General features: G+C 42.0%; 1 protein-coding gene across 2 annotated transcripts in view; it reads left to right on the top strand.

Moving 5' to 3' along the window:
• The first annotated feature begins 654 nt into the window (after positions 1-654).
• The window catches only part of LOC108512984 (HLA class II histocompatibility antigen, DQ alpha 1 chain), a 16,699-nt gene continuing 3,139 nt past the window's right edge, over positions 655-14,214 (top strand). The window contains exons 1-5 of one of the 2 annotated variants that reach the window (XM_017848566.1): positions 655-1,016; positions 4,856-5,101; positions 5,511-5,792; positions 6,158-6,332; positions 6,498-7,131. In XM_017848566.1, the coding sequence (XP_017704055.1) occupies positions 935-1,016; positions 4,856-5,101; positions 5,511-5,792; positions 6,158-6,312 (765 nt within the window). In that variant the 5' untranslated portion in view covers positions 655-934 and the 3' untranslated portion in view covers positions 6,313-6,332; positions 6,498-7,131. Of the gene's footprint in view, positions 1,017-4,855; positions 5,102-5,510; positions 5,793-6,157; positions 6,333-6,497; positions 7,132-14,214 lie in introns of those variants that run through there. The other variant, XM_017848567.1, reaches the window with a different exon arrangement.

Genomic DNA, 14,214 nt, shown 5'->3' with positions numbered 1-14,214 from the left:
GCTTTTAATTGGTTTCTGACAGAAAGTGGAGGGTTGGGGTGGCAATGCTATGATTGGGTAGCTTCATAAATCCTACCTAGAGGGATGGAAGACTATCCTGAGGCTACAGATGTGATTGGTAAAGTAGCAGCAATCACTCCCGAAACAGATGTGCCTGGTTACTTTTGTGGTTTGGACAATATTCATGTTTTGTCTGGGTTCAGACATGATGACTGAGCATTCTGGTGTTCTGTCTCAATCTACTGTGCTCAGACCTCATCTATCCATGAGGCTGCTCAGATAGATGCAGTGCCCACCCCTGGCCAGGTGCAGTGGCTCATGCCTGTAATCTGAGCACTTTTGCAGGCCAAGACGGGCAGATCACAAGGTCAGGAGTTTGAGACCAGCCTGGCCAACACAGTGAAATCCCATCTCTACTAAAAATACAAAAATTAGCTCGGCATGGTGGCACACGCCTGGAGTCCCAGCTACTCAGGAGGATGAAGCAGGAGAATCGCTTGAATCTGGGAGGCAGAGGTTGCAGTGAGCCGAGACCATGCCATTGTACCTCAGCCTGAGTTACAGAGTGAGACTATGTCACGAAAAAAAGAAAAAGAAAAGAAAACAAATGCCCACCCCTCTTGCCACTGGCAGACATACACACACCAGAGAAGATTCCAATTTAGTGTCTTTCCTCTATTCATAGAACATTTCCTCAAGTCCACTCTGAGTGGAGGCTGCATCACAACCAGGGGATTGCCCTGTCTCCTTCCAGAGCTCTTAATACAAACTCTTCAACTAGTAACTGAAGTGTCACCATAGGGGATTTTTCTAATTGGCCAAAACCTGACCTGGCAGGGTTTGGTTTGGGTGTCTTCAGATTTCCTTGTCTTGAGGTCCTCACCATTACTCTACAGCTCAGAACAGCAGCTTCTGAGGCTTCCTTGGGAAGAGGATGATCTTAAACAAAGCTCTGATGCTGGGGGCCCTCGCCCTGACCACCGTGATGAGCCCCAGTGGAGGTGAAGAAATTGTGGGTGAGTGCATGGGTGAAAGATGTTCTCTGGAGCTGGAAGACAGGAAATTGAAGGAAAAGAGAGAAAGCGATTTGCAGAGAAATGGTAGAGATTTCCTAAGGGCCCTTCCAGTATTAAGAGATTTGAAAATTATGGCTGTTCCTCCTTCAGGAAACCAGAACACCAAACTACTCTTTTTGTTATCTATGCTGTTGTGTTCACTAAGGACGCTATTCTGCTTATATTCTATTCAGTGACTACAGCCTGGAGGTCTCCATGTCATTCCATCAGGATTGCCTCAAAAATTGGCGAGGTTTCCATCAGTGGATAATTTTTTATTATTAAAAATTTGTGAAGTATCATGCTCAAATTTCCCTGAACAACTTTTGAAGCTTTTCGTATGTCTCCTATAGTAGATCTTGGGGTTGTTCCATCAATTATATACTGTATAGATATTAAGAAAGGTGTCCTTTGCTTTCTCTCAGTTCCACATGGGAACTGGCACAGGTGGGGAGTGGGTAAAGGAGTCCAGCAGGCTGAATGCCTTCAACAATCATTTTACCACATGGTCCTCACTTACTCTCAGCTGCCTCGTATGTGTCACCTCACAAATAATCAAATAAAAATGGCATGTAGCTAAGCTTTGTAAATAGTGAAAACACGAATGTCAATTTTATTTTTACATATTTATATTACAGGTATAGCTTCACATTTCTTTAGCAAAATAAGGAATCCTTTTATTTTAAAATTGATAATTTATAGTAGAAAAACTTGGCAAATTAAATCATTTTGTTCTCAAATTATCAACTCAAATTACCTGTTTTTCACCTCATCTAATGAAATCCTATAAAAAGAAAAGTGGGCCAGACATGGCGGCTCATTCCTGTAATCCCAGCACTTTGGGAGGCCGAGGCAAGAGGATCCTTTGAGCCCAGGAGTTTGAGACCAGCCTGGGCAACATAGCGAGACCTCATCTCTACAAAAAATAAAAATAAAAGTAAAAATTAGTCAGGCATGGTGGTGCATGCCTGTGGTGCCAGCTACTCAGAATGCTGCAGTGGGAGAACCACTTGAGTCCAGGAGGTGGAAGCTGCAGTGAGCCATGATGGCACTACTACACTCCAGCCAGGGCAACAGAGAGAGACCCTGTCTCACAAAGATAGAGGAAAGAAAGAGAGAAAGAGAGAAAGGAAGGAAAGAAGGAAGGATGGAAGGAAAGAAGGAAGGAAGGAAGAAAGGAAGGAAGGAAGGAAGGAAGGAAGGAAGGAAGGAAGGAAGGAGAAGGAGAAGGGAGAAAGGAAAGGGAAGGGAGGAAAAAAGAAAAAAAAAGCAAGAAAGCAAGAAAGAGGAAGGAAGGAAGCACAGATTAATTACTTGGTCTCAGTCTCCTCTGTAGTCCATCTCTTCCCACTTCTCTTCATGCATTCCTTTCTCCCTCTTCCCTTTCAGGATCCATCTCTGACTCCTTGCTCCTTTATAGATGTGGACAGTGGGTCTGTAAAACAAAAGTTGAAAAGTCAGATAGTTAAAAGGGGAAGTGAACTGGAAGGTCTAAACTTCCACAACCTTATTAACCGTGACTGCTCCGATTCTGATTTTGTTTGGCAGTGGAAGTTTCACCGGCTTCTTCAGAGCACTTGGCTTCTTTGTTCCAAATTTCCTTTCTTCAACCCCATGCCAGAGTGCCCTGGTCAGGCTCGGCTCATCAATTAGGCACAACGTGGGCAGTGCAGAGGACCCTGCGTAGTGTAAAGCCACATGAGAATGTTTGAACTCCTTTTAAGATTAGAAAAAAATGAAATTTCAGAGCCTAAGAAAATGTTTTAACTTTTAATTCAGCATAGATTGTATTGTCTTTATACCAATTAAGTCATAAAATATAATTTTCCATATTTTTATGGAGGAAGGGGCCCACAAAAGCAAGAGTGCTCGAAGCTCACATGTCAGAATGCAGTCCTGGTCATGGCTGATCCTGGCCTTCCTATGGCTCTGCTACCTGTGTGCCTGTCCATCTTCCCCAAAATCTATGTGGTCCTCAAATATAGCAACTGTAATTCAATACACGTTTGAGCACACAGTGAGCTAAGTTTTAAGGATTCAAAGATGAAAAGTCATGCTGTCTTCCCTGCAGAGGGTGCTCACATTAGTGATGGAAACAGTATGAGATGCAGGAAAGAAGAAGGCCATTGCTGAGCAGGGCAGTGGACTCAGCAGAGGCTGAAACTATACAAATGACTTGGTTCCAGCTGGGCCAGCAGGGTGACATCCTCCAGCAAAACTCAGCACCCAAACAAGTACCAGATGAAAAGAAGGACTGCATATATTCCATATGTATTTGTGTTTGACAACGAGTCAAGGTTTATTGCAAGGATAAGGAGGCTTTGTTGGTGGCCTGTTAAGACCATCCAGGGCAGTCATACCCGATAGGGAAGAAGGTGAGCTGGAAGAGGAACAGACAAACTTGGACAGCCAGATATTGAGATGGAGGAGCTGGAGGTCATAATGTGGCCAAAAACATATTGATGAGAGGACTTAGCTACAAAGTCGTTAACTTAAGCAGAAACCTCAAGGATGAATTTTAGGATTTCTCCAGGAAGTCCTAAAAGATAATTTCATTTCAGGGAGAAAAGCAACAGACCACTGCAAAGACCAGGGAACATGAAAGGATAATGTAGCTTGGTTTGCTTGGCAGATACTTGTGAAGGATGCTGGACTGTAAGGCTGTTGATAGCCTCCTCACAGAACTTACTATAATACACTATATCTGCTCCCTTACCTACCTGACTCTCCCACTATTCAGTTTGTTCCTTAATGGTAGACCATGCCTGATTGGTGTTTTACACATCCCTGCTATGTCTGACACTTGTGGATGTTCAGAAAGTGGGGAAGGAAGTAAAGATATGATGGTAAAAGGCTTACACATGTCTTGACAAGAATATCCAGTTTGGTTAATTTAGCTGGAGTCATTTTGCACAACTGCCATTCTGCTCTGGCATCCTCAGACAAGCACACTGCCCACTAGAGTAAAAAGGGTTTAATTTACATGAGTCCTCAAGTGAATATAAGTGTTGAGTCAGAACTCTGTAGACATTTAGTAACCTCCTTCAGAGGAAAAAAAAAAGGTGGGGGGAATGACAGAAATTCCAAACCTAGGAGAGCTTCCACTCTTCATTTCAGAAGAAATCAGTTGCTCTCCTCTAAGGACTGTTACTATTAACAAAACAGAGACCTTGAAGGAGGCAGTGTTTATTTACTATATATTTTGTAATGTTATTACCATTCTTGTTATACTCTTTTTTTATACCCGACAATTGTTAGCAGACATTATTTTAAATTAATAAGATCCTGCATGCTCTTCTTTTTTTAAAAAAAAAAAAAGAAAGACCTCTGTGTAGAGTGTCCTGTTCTGAGCCAGTCCTGAGAGGGAAGGAAGTACAATCAATTTGTTATTAACTGATGAAAGAATTAAGTGAAAGATAAATCTTAGGAAGCATAGGGAAGTAAATCTAATCTCTGATTAAGAAAGCTAAATAATATGATAACTCATCCATTCCTTCTTTTGTTCAATTACAGTATTTAATTGTAAGTCCATGATGTGCCAGGCACTCAGGAAATCATAAAAACTGGACATGCGATATTCTGCCCTTGTGTAGCACACATTACAGTGGGAAAGAAAGCACAATTTTAACTGGACAACTACCAACACTAAGAGCAGAGGAAGCAGAGGCTGGAAGTGTCCACAGGCTGTGCCAAAGATGAAGTCCGTAATATTTGAAAGTCAGTCTCTTCCGTCATTTTGTGTATTAAGGTTCTTTCTTCCCCTGTTCTCCACCTTCCTGCTTGTCGTCTTCTTTCACCAGCTGACCATGTTGCCTCTTACGGTGTAAACTTGTACCAGACTTACGGTCTCTCTGGCCAGTACTCCCATGAATTTGACGGAGATGAGCAGTTCTACGTGGACCTGGGGAGGAAGGAGACTGTCTGGCGGTTGCCTGTTCTCAGCCAATTTAGTTTCGACGCGCAATTTGCACTGACAAACATTGCTGTGGGAAAACATAACTTGAACTTCCTGATTAAAAGCTCCAACTCTACCGCTGCTACCAATGGTATGTGTCCACCATTCTGGTCTTACTCAATCTATCCCTTCATACCAAGTTTCATTATTTTCTTTCCAAGAGATACCCAGATCTTCTCATAGTAATTGCTGAAATTTCATTGTCTCCCATCTCTAAAATCACATATTCCCATGTAATACCAGGGTCTTTCCAGTACCCATTCCTTAAGTCCTTCTAGGAGAGGTCTCATCAACCTCCTGCTTTATTAAACATACACACAGAGAGAAGGGCACAGGAATAAAGCAGAGGCAATGTGTCGTTGCTCCCAAGTGGAAAGTAAATAAGACCTCTTTGACTATCAGGTGGTGAAATGCTGGTAGGAGGGCTCTTCCAGGATGTAATGCAGTAGCTCAGGGCAGAGCTATTCGCACTTCACATCAGGGCTGTTTCCTCACCACAGAGGTTCCTGAGGTCACAGTGTTTTCCAAGTCGCCCGTGACACTGGGTCACCCCAACACCCTCATCTGTCTTGTGGACAACATCTTTCCTCCTGTGGTGAACATCACATGGTTGAGTAATGGGCACTCAGTCACAGAAGGGGTTTCTGAGACCAGCTTCCTCTCCAAGAGTGATCATTCCTTCTTCAAGATCAGTTACCTCACCTTCCTCCCTTCTGCTGATGAGATTTATGACTGCAGGGTGGAGCACTGGGGCCTGGACGAGCCTCTTCTAAAACACTGGGGTAAGGATGAGTTCCACTGTTTTTTGATGCTTTCTTATCTGTCAAGTTCAGAACTTCCTGCCTTTTACTCCTATATCCCAAAACTTGTTTTCCACACTTCATGGATTTCTTTTTTTTTTTTTTTTAAGAATAAAGCAACAAAAGCAGAGTTTTATTGAAAGTGAAAGTACACTCCACAGGGTGGGAGCGGGCCTGAGCATAGGGGCTCAAGAGCCACTTCATGGGTTTCTAATGATAGACTTCGCTCTCTTCCCTAAGCCTGGGGCCTTGAGTATTTGCAGAGCCAACCCTCCACCCCATCCCATCCCACACACATGCACATGAGCACACTCTGCATTCTCACCTCAACAACTTCACTTCCGCAGAGCCGGAGATTCCAGCGCCCATGTCAGAGCTCACAGAGACTGTGGTCTGCGCCCTGGGGTTGTCTGTGGGCCTCGTAGGCATTGTGGTGGGCACTGTCTTGATCATCCGAGGCCTGCGTTCAGTTGGTGCTTCCAGACACCAAGGGCCCTTGTGAATCCCATCCTGGAAGGGAAGGTAAGATTGAGATTGGTTAGAGCTGAAGCCACAGTATGAGAGGAAGGAAAGTGGGAGGAGGCTGTGGACATGAATGGTTGAAAGTTGTAGGGGAATTGGGAAGCGGCATGATGATGACATAGGAGTGGCCTAGGACCCATTGATCTCATGTCTGTCCTGTTGCAGGTGCATTACCATCTACAGGAGCAGAAGAGTGGACTTGCTACATGACCTAGCATTATTTCCTGGCCCAATTTATCATATCCCTTTTTTCCTCCAAATATTTCTCCTCTCACATCTTCTGTGGGACTTAAATTGCTATATCTGCTCAGAGCTCACAAATGCCTTTGAATTCTTTCCCTGACTTCCTGATTTTTTTTTCTCAAGTGTTACCTACTAAGAGATGCCTGGGGTAAGCCACCCAGCTACCTAATTCCTCAGTAACCTCCATCTATAGTCTCCATGGAAGCAACAAACCCCCTTTATGAGACCTATGTCAAATTTTTCCATCTTTCATCCAGGGCTGACTGAAACTATGTCTAAGAATTGGGAGGCTCTTATGTTTCAAGTCAATTTAACCTCATTTCCCAGATCATTTGTCATTTCCAGTAACACAGAAGCAACCAAGTATATTACAGCCTGATAATATGTTGATTTCTTAGTTGACATTCATATTTCTTTCTTCCTTGTGTTCCCACCCTTGGCACTGCCACCCACCCCTCAATTCAGGCAACAATGAAGTTAATGGATACCTCTGCCTTTGGCTCAGAATTGTTATAGCAAAATTTTAAAATCAAAAGTAAGTCTGTATTAATTTCAATATGACTTTTGAAAGTGTGACAGAGAAATAGTTTAGGATAAATGAACTTTGAATAGCAAAACTACCAATAGTGAAAATTGATTCTCAAAACTTTAAATTTGTGAAGAATGATGACAGTAGAAACCTTCCTCTCCCCTCCTCATCTTGAGGGAATAAAAGGCAGGAAAAGAAATGAAAGTCAGAAAAACATTAGAATAAGACGATAATGTGGGTATCTGAAAAGGAGCAATAACTTACTCCTCACATAGGGTTAGTGACAATGGGAAAAGGGATGGGAGTAGAAACCACAGATATATCTAGGAGCCCTTGTATAGAGGCACAGTCTGCCTCACCTCCTGAATGAAGCTTTGCTAGATAACCATGTAGCTTTCCCTGTGCCACCCTGGCATGAAGGAGACAGTATAGTGGATATGGCTGCAGGATGTTTCTAGTAAACATGCCGATAAAAAACAATGCCAATATCTTCAGAAATCCTCAGCCCTTTCACCTCACCCCTCCTGGCTAAGGAAAGCACTAGCTTATGAGAGGAACCCTAGGAGGAACAACACAGTTGAGACAATGTAGCAGCAGCTGTGGGTGCTGTGTCCCCCATGGGTTGGCTGTCTCCTGGCAGAAACTCTCACAGAGGAAATGGGTCAGCAGTGACCTCACGGCTCTAAACAGCTATGAAATCTGTGAGGATATTTCTATCCATGCTACCTGCATCAGTGAGTTTAAATTTTAATTGGAGAAAAAAGATAAAACATTAACGCAGTGATTGATACAGTGTAGTTTGGTGCAAAGAACCGTAAATCCAAATCCAGGACTCAGTACTTTGAAGCTAGTATTTTAAACATTATAAATGCGTAAAGTATCTAACATTTCTGGCCTTATTTTTCTCATCCACAATGTAGGAGTAATAATAATTTCCTTGCAGAGTCATTGATAGAATTTGAATAATCTTGATACATAGTCAATGCCTTACACATAGTACATAAATACATAAGAAAACATTGTGGTTATATTTACAATTAATTTATTTTTAAAAAAGGATCTCGTTACATGAAAAGTACTTTTGTTTTTCTCAGCCCCTTAATGATTTAGGAGATTCAAATGTAGAGCTATGGGTGAATTTCTTTTCATATGATCATTGGAGGATATTTTTTTCTCTAGAATGAGAGACGCTGAGATCTATTGCTAAGAGAACTCTTAGGACGAGAAATTGTAATATTTGACTTTGGTTTTCAACTCTCTAAGAAGGGATACATTCCCTCCTTATGGCCCATAAGTATTTATTCAAGGTATTTCATATGCGACAGATGTTTATGCATGTTTACTTTGGGGAGGAGGTGAAGAAAGTTCCAGGAGAAAATGATTTAAAATGCAGACGGGGGAATCAGTAAGCACAGGGAGTCGGAACCAGTGATGATCATGAAAATGTCCATCACAGAGCACAGAGGATTTTTAGGGCAATGAAACTACTCTATTTGATACCACAATGATGAAAAATGTCATTATGCATTTGCCCAAATCCACAGAATGTACACCACCAAGAGTGAGACTTAATGTAAACTATGGACTTTGGGTGATAATGATGTGCCAATGTAAGTTCTTAAATTATAGCAAATGTACCACTCTGGTAGGAAGTGTTGCTAATGGGGAATGCTATGCATGTGTGGGAGCAGAGTGTATCTGGCAACAGTCCCTAGCCTTTTTTGGCACAAGGGACCAGTTTTATGGAAGACAATTTTTCCACAGATAGCAGGGTGGAATGTGGGTATGATTTAGGGATGAAACTGTGAAACTGTTCCACCTCAGATCAACAAGCATTAGTTAGATTCTCAAAAGGAACACCGGGCGCGGTGGCTCAAGCCTGTAATCCCAGCACTTTGGGAGGCCGAGACGGGCGGATCACGAGGTCAGGAGATCGAGACCATCCTGGCTAACACGGTGAAACCCCGTCTCTACTAAAACTACAAAAAACTAGCCGGGCGAGGTGGCGGGCGCCTGTAGTCCCAGCTACTCGGGAGGCTGAGGCAGGAGAATGGCGGGAACCCGGGAGGCGGAGCTTGCAGTGAGCTGAGTTCGGCCACTGCACTCCAGCCTGGGCGACAGAGTGAGACTCCGTCTCAAAAAAAAAAAAAAAGGAACATGCAACTTAGATTTCTTGCATGCACAGTTAACAATAGGGTTCGCGCTCCTATGAGAATTTAATGCCACCACTGAACTGGTGGAAGGCGGGGCTCCATTGATAATGCTAGCTCACCCACTGCGTGGCTGTTTCTAACAGACCACCAACTGGTACCGGTCCATGGCCCAGGGGTTGGGGACCTCTGGGGTATCTCTGCACCTTCTGCTCAGTTTTTCTGTGAACCTACAACTGCTTCAAAATAAAATCTATTTTGAAAAGGAAAAGAAAAGGTAACTAATTATGATCCCAAATATATAAAATCAAAATTTTAGTATGAAAAACGGTCACATTAAAATTCACCAATGGCCTATGAAATTTTTAGCAATAGGGTTTTAAATACATTTCATATAAATTTCAATGATTCATGAGGCAAGAACCCAGTATTTTGGAGTTGTGTGCATTGGTGTGCATGTGTGTGTGTCTGTGTGTGTGTGTAATATAAGGGTTATACTGAATGGCATAATGATCAGAGTTGTGCAGAAATCTACAAATGCTGCCCAACTCAGGCTTCTTCCTCATGAAGTATTGTGGAAAGCTTTTAATAAAATGATAGTTGCATTTTATTAAAAGTATATATTCAAAAAATGAGTATGTAATGTTAAAATAGCAGAATTAAAACTAATTCTAAAAAATAAGAGTTAATATTTCTTTTATCAGCTAAAAAAGTAGGGTCATTATTAACATTACTATAAATAGGGTTACAGATTTTAACTGCATTTTAAATCATGTGATTCTTAAAAAATTATTTTTGAGTTATTTGAATTATTTCAGATTACATACATAAAATATGACTTCATTAATATTTAATATCATACTATTTAAAATTTACAAAATTAGCGCATCACAGAGACTCGTGCCTGTGATCTTAGCACTTTGGAGGTCAGTGGGGGAGGATTGTTTGCAGCCAGGAGTTCAACAGCTGTGTGAGCAACAAAGCAATAACCCTGTCTCCATAACATAAAAATAAATTAGTTGGCCCGGTGTGGTGGCTCACACCTGTAATCCCAGCACTTTGGGAGGCTGAGGCGGGTGGATCACCTGAGGTTGGGAGTTCGAGACCAGCCTGACCAACATGGAGAAACCCCGTCTCTACTAAAAATACAAAAAAAAAAAAAAAAAAAAAATAGCCAGGCGTGGTGGTACATGCCTGTAATCCCAGCTACTAGGGAGGCTGAGGCAGGAGAATCGTTTGAACCCAGGGAGATGGAGGTTGCAGTGAGCCGAGATCACACCATTGCACTCCAGCCTGGGCAACAAGAGCAAAATTCTGTCTCAAAAATAAATAAATAATAAATAAATAACTAAATTAGCTCATGGTGGCGCTCCTGTCCCAGCTACTCTGGAGGCTGATGTGAGAAGAGTGCTTGAGCCCGGGAGTTCAAGGCTTCAGTGGGCTAAGATTGTGCCACTGCGCTCACCCCAGCCCAGGCAACAGAGCAAGACCCCATCTCTAAAAATAAATAAATAAATAAAATTTACAAAATTCCAAAAATCACATGAAATATTTCAGGCTTGTACTTATAACATACAAACTAGGGATTTGAAGACTTAAACATTTTATTACAAATGAAGCACTTCATGCACAGACTGGCACATAGTAACTGCATAGTAGCTACAATAGGTGTTAACAATTGGTGTTATTGTTAAATTCTGGAGTTCAACTAACAAATCCCACAGCAAACAACACCACAGGGATGCAACCAACAAGATCCAGAATATGGGAACTTCTACTAGATAAACAACTCCATTTCTTCAGCAACAATTCAAAGAGAGAGAGAGATAAAATAAGCTCTACATTTTTAAAAGGCTGGAGAAATACATAAACCAAATTTATATGAGGCAATCAGAAAAACTGACACTGACCATATTAAGGTATTCTCTAATTTTAGTGTGGCAATGGCATTGCTGTTATGTTTCTAGAAAGTCATTATGCTTTAGATTTCCATAATAAAATAATTATGAATGAAATATGATATCTGAAAGTATCTTCAAAATAACCCAGTATGCAAGGATGATTAATTGGGTGGGTTTACAAAATTGCCCATGAATTGAGCATTGTTAAAGCTGGGCTGTTAAAACATGGTGCTTGACCAGGTGCAGTGGCTCACGCCTGTAATCCCAGCACTTTGGGAGGCCCAGGCAGGTGGATTGCCTGAGGTCAGGAGTTCGAGACCAGCCTGGCCAACATGGCGAAACCTCATCTTTACTAAAAATACAAAAAATTAGCTGGGCATGGTGGTGGGCGCCTATAATCCCAGCTACTTGGGAGGCTGAGGCAGGAGAATCGCTTGAACCCAGGAGGTGGAGATTTCAGTGAGCTGAGACTGCGCCACTGCACTCCAGCCCAGGAGACAGAGTGAGACTGGGCGACAAGAGTGAAACTCCATCTCAAAAAAAAAAAAAAAAAAAAAAAGAATTATGTAAGATGGTTCATGAATTAAAACAGAGTTTTAGAAATTGGACTATCATTCAGTCACAAAAAGTCTTCAGACTAATCCCTAGGGAGTTCTGAAGCTGTAAGAGGCCTTTGGAGTTGGCCCAAATTAGGGAAAGGGTTTAGGACCTTTATACCCCCACACTGACCAGTCATTATAGGTGGGTTCTTCCTGGGAAGTGGAGTAAAATTTGATGAGGCACTTCTCATCACCTAAGGGAATTCCAGGGGATGACTGACAGCTGAGGGCAGTAAGCCAGCAATGAGTGATTAAATTCTTCACTCCCAAAGTGGGGAGTTTAGGTAGAACAGAATACTATCCACAACAGAAATGGTGTCTAGTTCCTGGGAATACATATATCTTCATGTGGAAGAAAACAAACAAGTGTGTGTGTGTGTGTGTGTGTGTGTGTGTGTGTGTGTTTTGAGATGGAGTCTTACTCTGTCATCCAGGCTGGAGTGCAATGGCATGGTCTTGGCTCACTGCAACCTCTGCCTCCTGGGTTCAAGTGATTCTCCCACCTCAGCCTTCTGAGTAGCTGGGACTACAGGCACGTGCCACCATGCCAGGTTAATTTTTGTATTTTTAGTAGACACAGAGTTTCACCTTGTTGGCCAGGCTGGTCTTGAACTCCTGACCTCGTGATCTGCCCTCCTTGGCCTCCCAAAGTGCTGGGATTACAAGTGTGAGCCACCGCACCCGGAGCACCTGGCCCAAATAAAAGTTTTAAAAAATTCATCATCTATTTAAAAATTTAAAATAGAATTACCACATGATCCAGCAATTCCACTCCTAGGTACGTCTACAAACAAAATGAAATCAGTGTATTAAAGAGTTATCTGCCCTCCCATGTTCATTGCAGCACTACTCACAATGGTCAAGAGAGGGAATCAACCTAAGTGTCCATCAGCAGATGAGTGGATAAAGAAACTGTGGTCTATATATGCAATGGAATACTATTCAGCCTTGTAAAAGAAGGAAATCTTTTACATTATTTACAACATAGATGAACCTGGGGGACATTATGTTAAGTGAAATAAGCCAGGCACAGAAAGAAAAACACTGCATGACCTCACTTACATGTGGAATCTAAAAAAGTCAAAATCACAGCAAGTGGGAGAGTGGGGATAGTAGGGAGGGGGACAAGGAGGAATGAGAAGACGTTGGTCAAAAGATACAAAGAAGGGCATGGTGTGGTGGCTCATGCCTGTAATCCCACCACTTTGGGAGGCTGAGGTAGGTGGATTGGTTGAGCCCAGGAGTTCAAGACCAGCTGGGCAGCATGGTGAAACCTTGTCTTTACAAAAAATACAAAAATTAGCCAGGCATGATGGCACATCCCAGTAGTCCCAGCTACTCCAGAGACTGAGGTGGGAGGATGGATTGAGCCTGAGAAGTCAAGGTAGCAGTGAGCTGTGATCACACTACTGCACTCCAGCCAGAACTAGACCCTATCTCAGAAAAAAAGGACAAAGTTTCAGTTAGGCAGGAGGAATAAGTACTGGAGATCAATTGTACAGCATGGTGACTACGGTTCATAATAATGTATAGTCGTCCCTTGGCATCCATGAGGAATTGGTTCCAGGACCCTCCCTGTATACCAAAATCTGAGAATGCTCAAGTCTTTTCTTAAAAAATGGCTTAGTTTTTGCATATAATGTAAGCCTATCCTCCCATATACTTTAAATCATCTCTAGATTACTTATAATACCCAATGCAATGTAAATGCTATGTAAATAGTTTTTACGCTGTATTATTTTTGAATTGGAATTATTTTACTGTTATATTTCATCTTTTCCTACATATTTTCAATCCACAGTTGAATGAATCAGAGGACGTAGAACCCATAGATACAGAAGGCCAACTGTATCATATATTTGAAAATTGCTAAGAGAGTAGACTGTAAATATTCATACCACAAAAAAATGTGAAGTGATGGATATGTTAATTAGCCTGGTTTAACACATGTATCAAAAAGCCATGTAGTACCCTGTAAATACAGTTATTTGTCAATTTAAAATAATTAATGAATTTAAAATTATTTTAAAGTATAACATTCTTAACTTTTTCTTGTTCAAATAAAGTTTTCTGTTTTTTAATTTTTTTAACTTGTTTTAAAAAATCATCTCTTAACTTCCATTAACTCAATTGATTCACTCTATTAACTTAAGAACTCTCTTCCTTAAGTTAAACATTTCATGGGCCGAGTGTGGTGGCTCACGCCTGTAATCCCAGTACTTTGGGAGGCCGAGGCGGGCAGATCACGAGGTCAGGAGATCAAGACCATTCTGGCTAACACGATGAAATCCCGTCTCTACTAAAAATACAAAAAATTAGCCAGGTGTGGTGGTGGGCACCTGTAGTCCCAGCTATTCAGGAGGCTGAGGCAGGAGAATGGCAGGAACCCGGGAGGCGGAGCTTGCAGTGAGCCAAGAGTGTGCCACTGCACTCCAGCCTGGGCAACAGAGCAAGACTCTG

Source organism: Rhinopithecus bieti, unplaced genomic scaffold (genome assembly GCF_001698545.2).
Source record: "Rhinopithecus bieti isolate Rb0 unplaced genomic scaffold, ASM169854v2 scaffold_31525, whole genome shotgun sequence".
NCBI lineage: Eukaryota > Metazoa > Chordata > Mammalia > Primates > Cercopithecidae > Rhinopithecus > Rhinopithecus bieti.
Note: the sequence above shows the minus strand (reverse complement) of the source record. Positions and strands in the feature narration are given on the sequence as shown.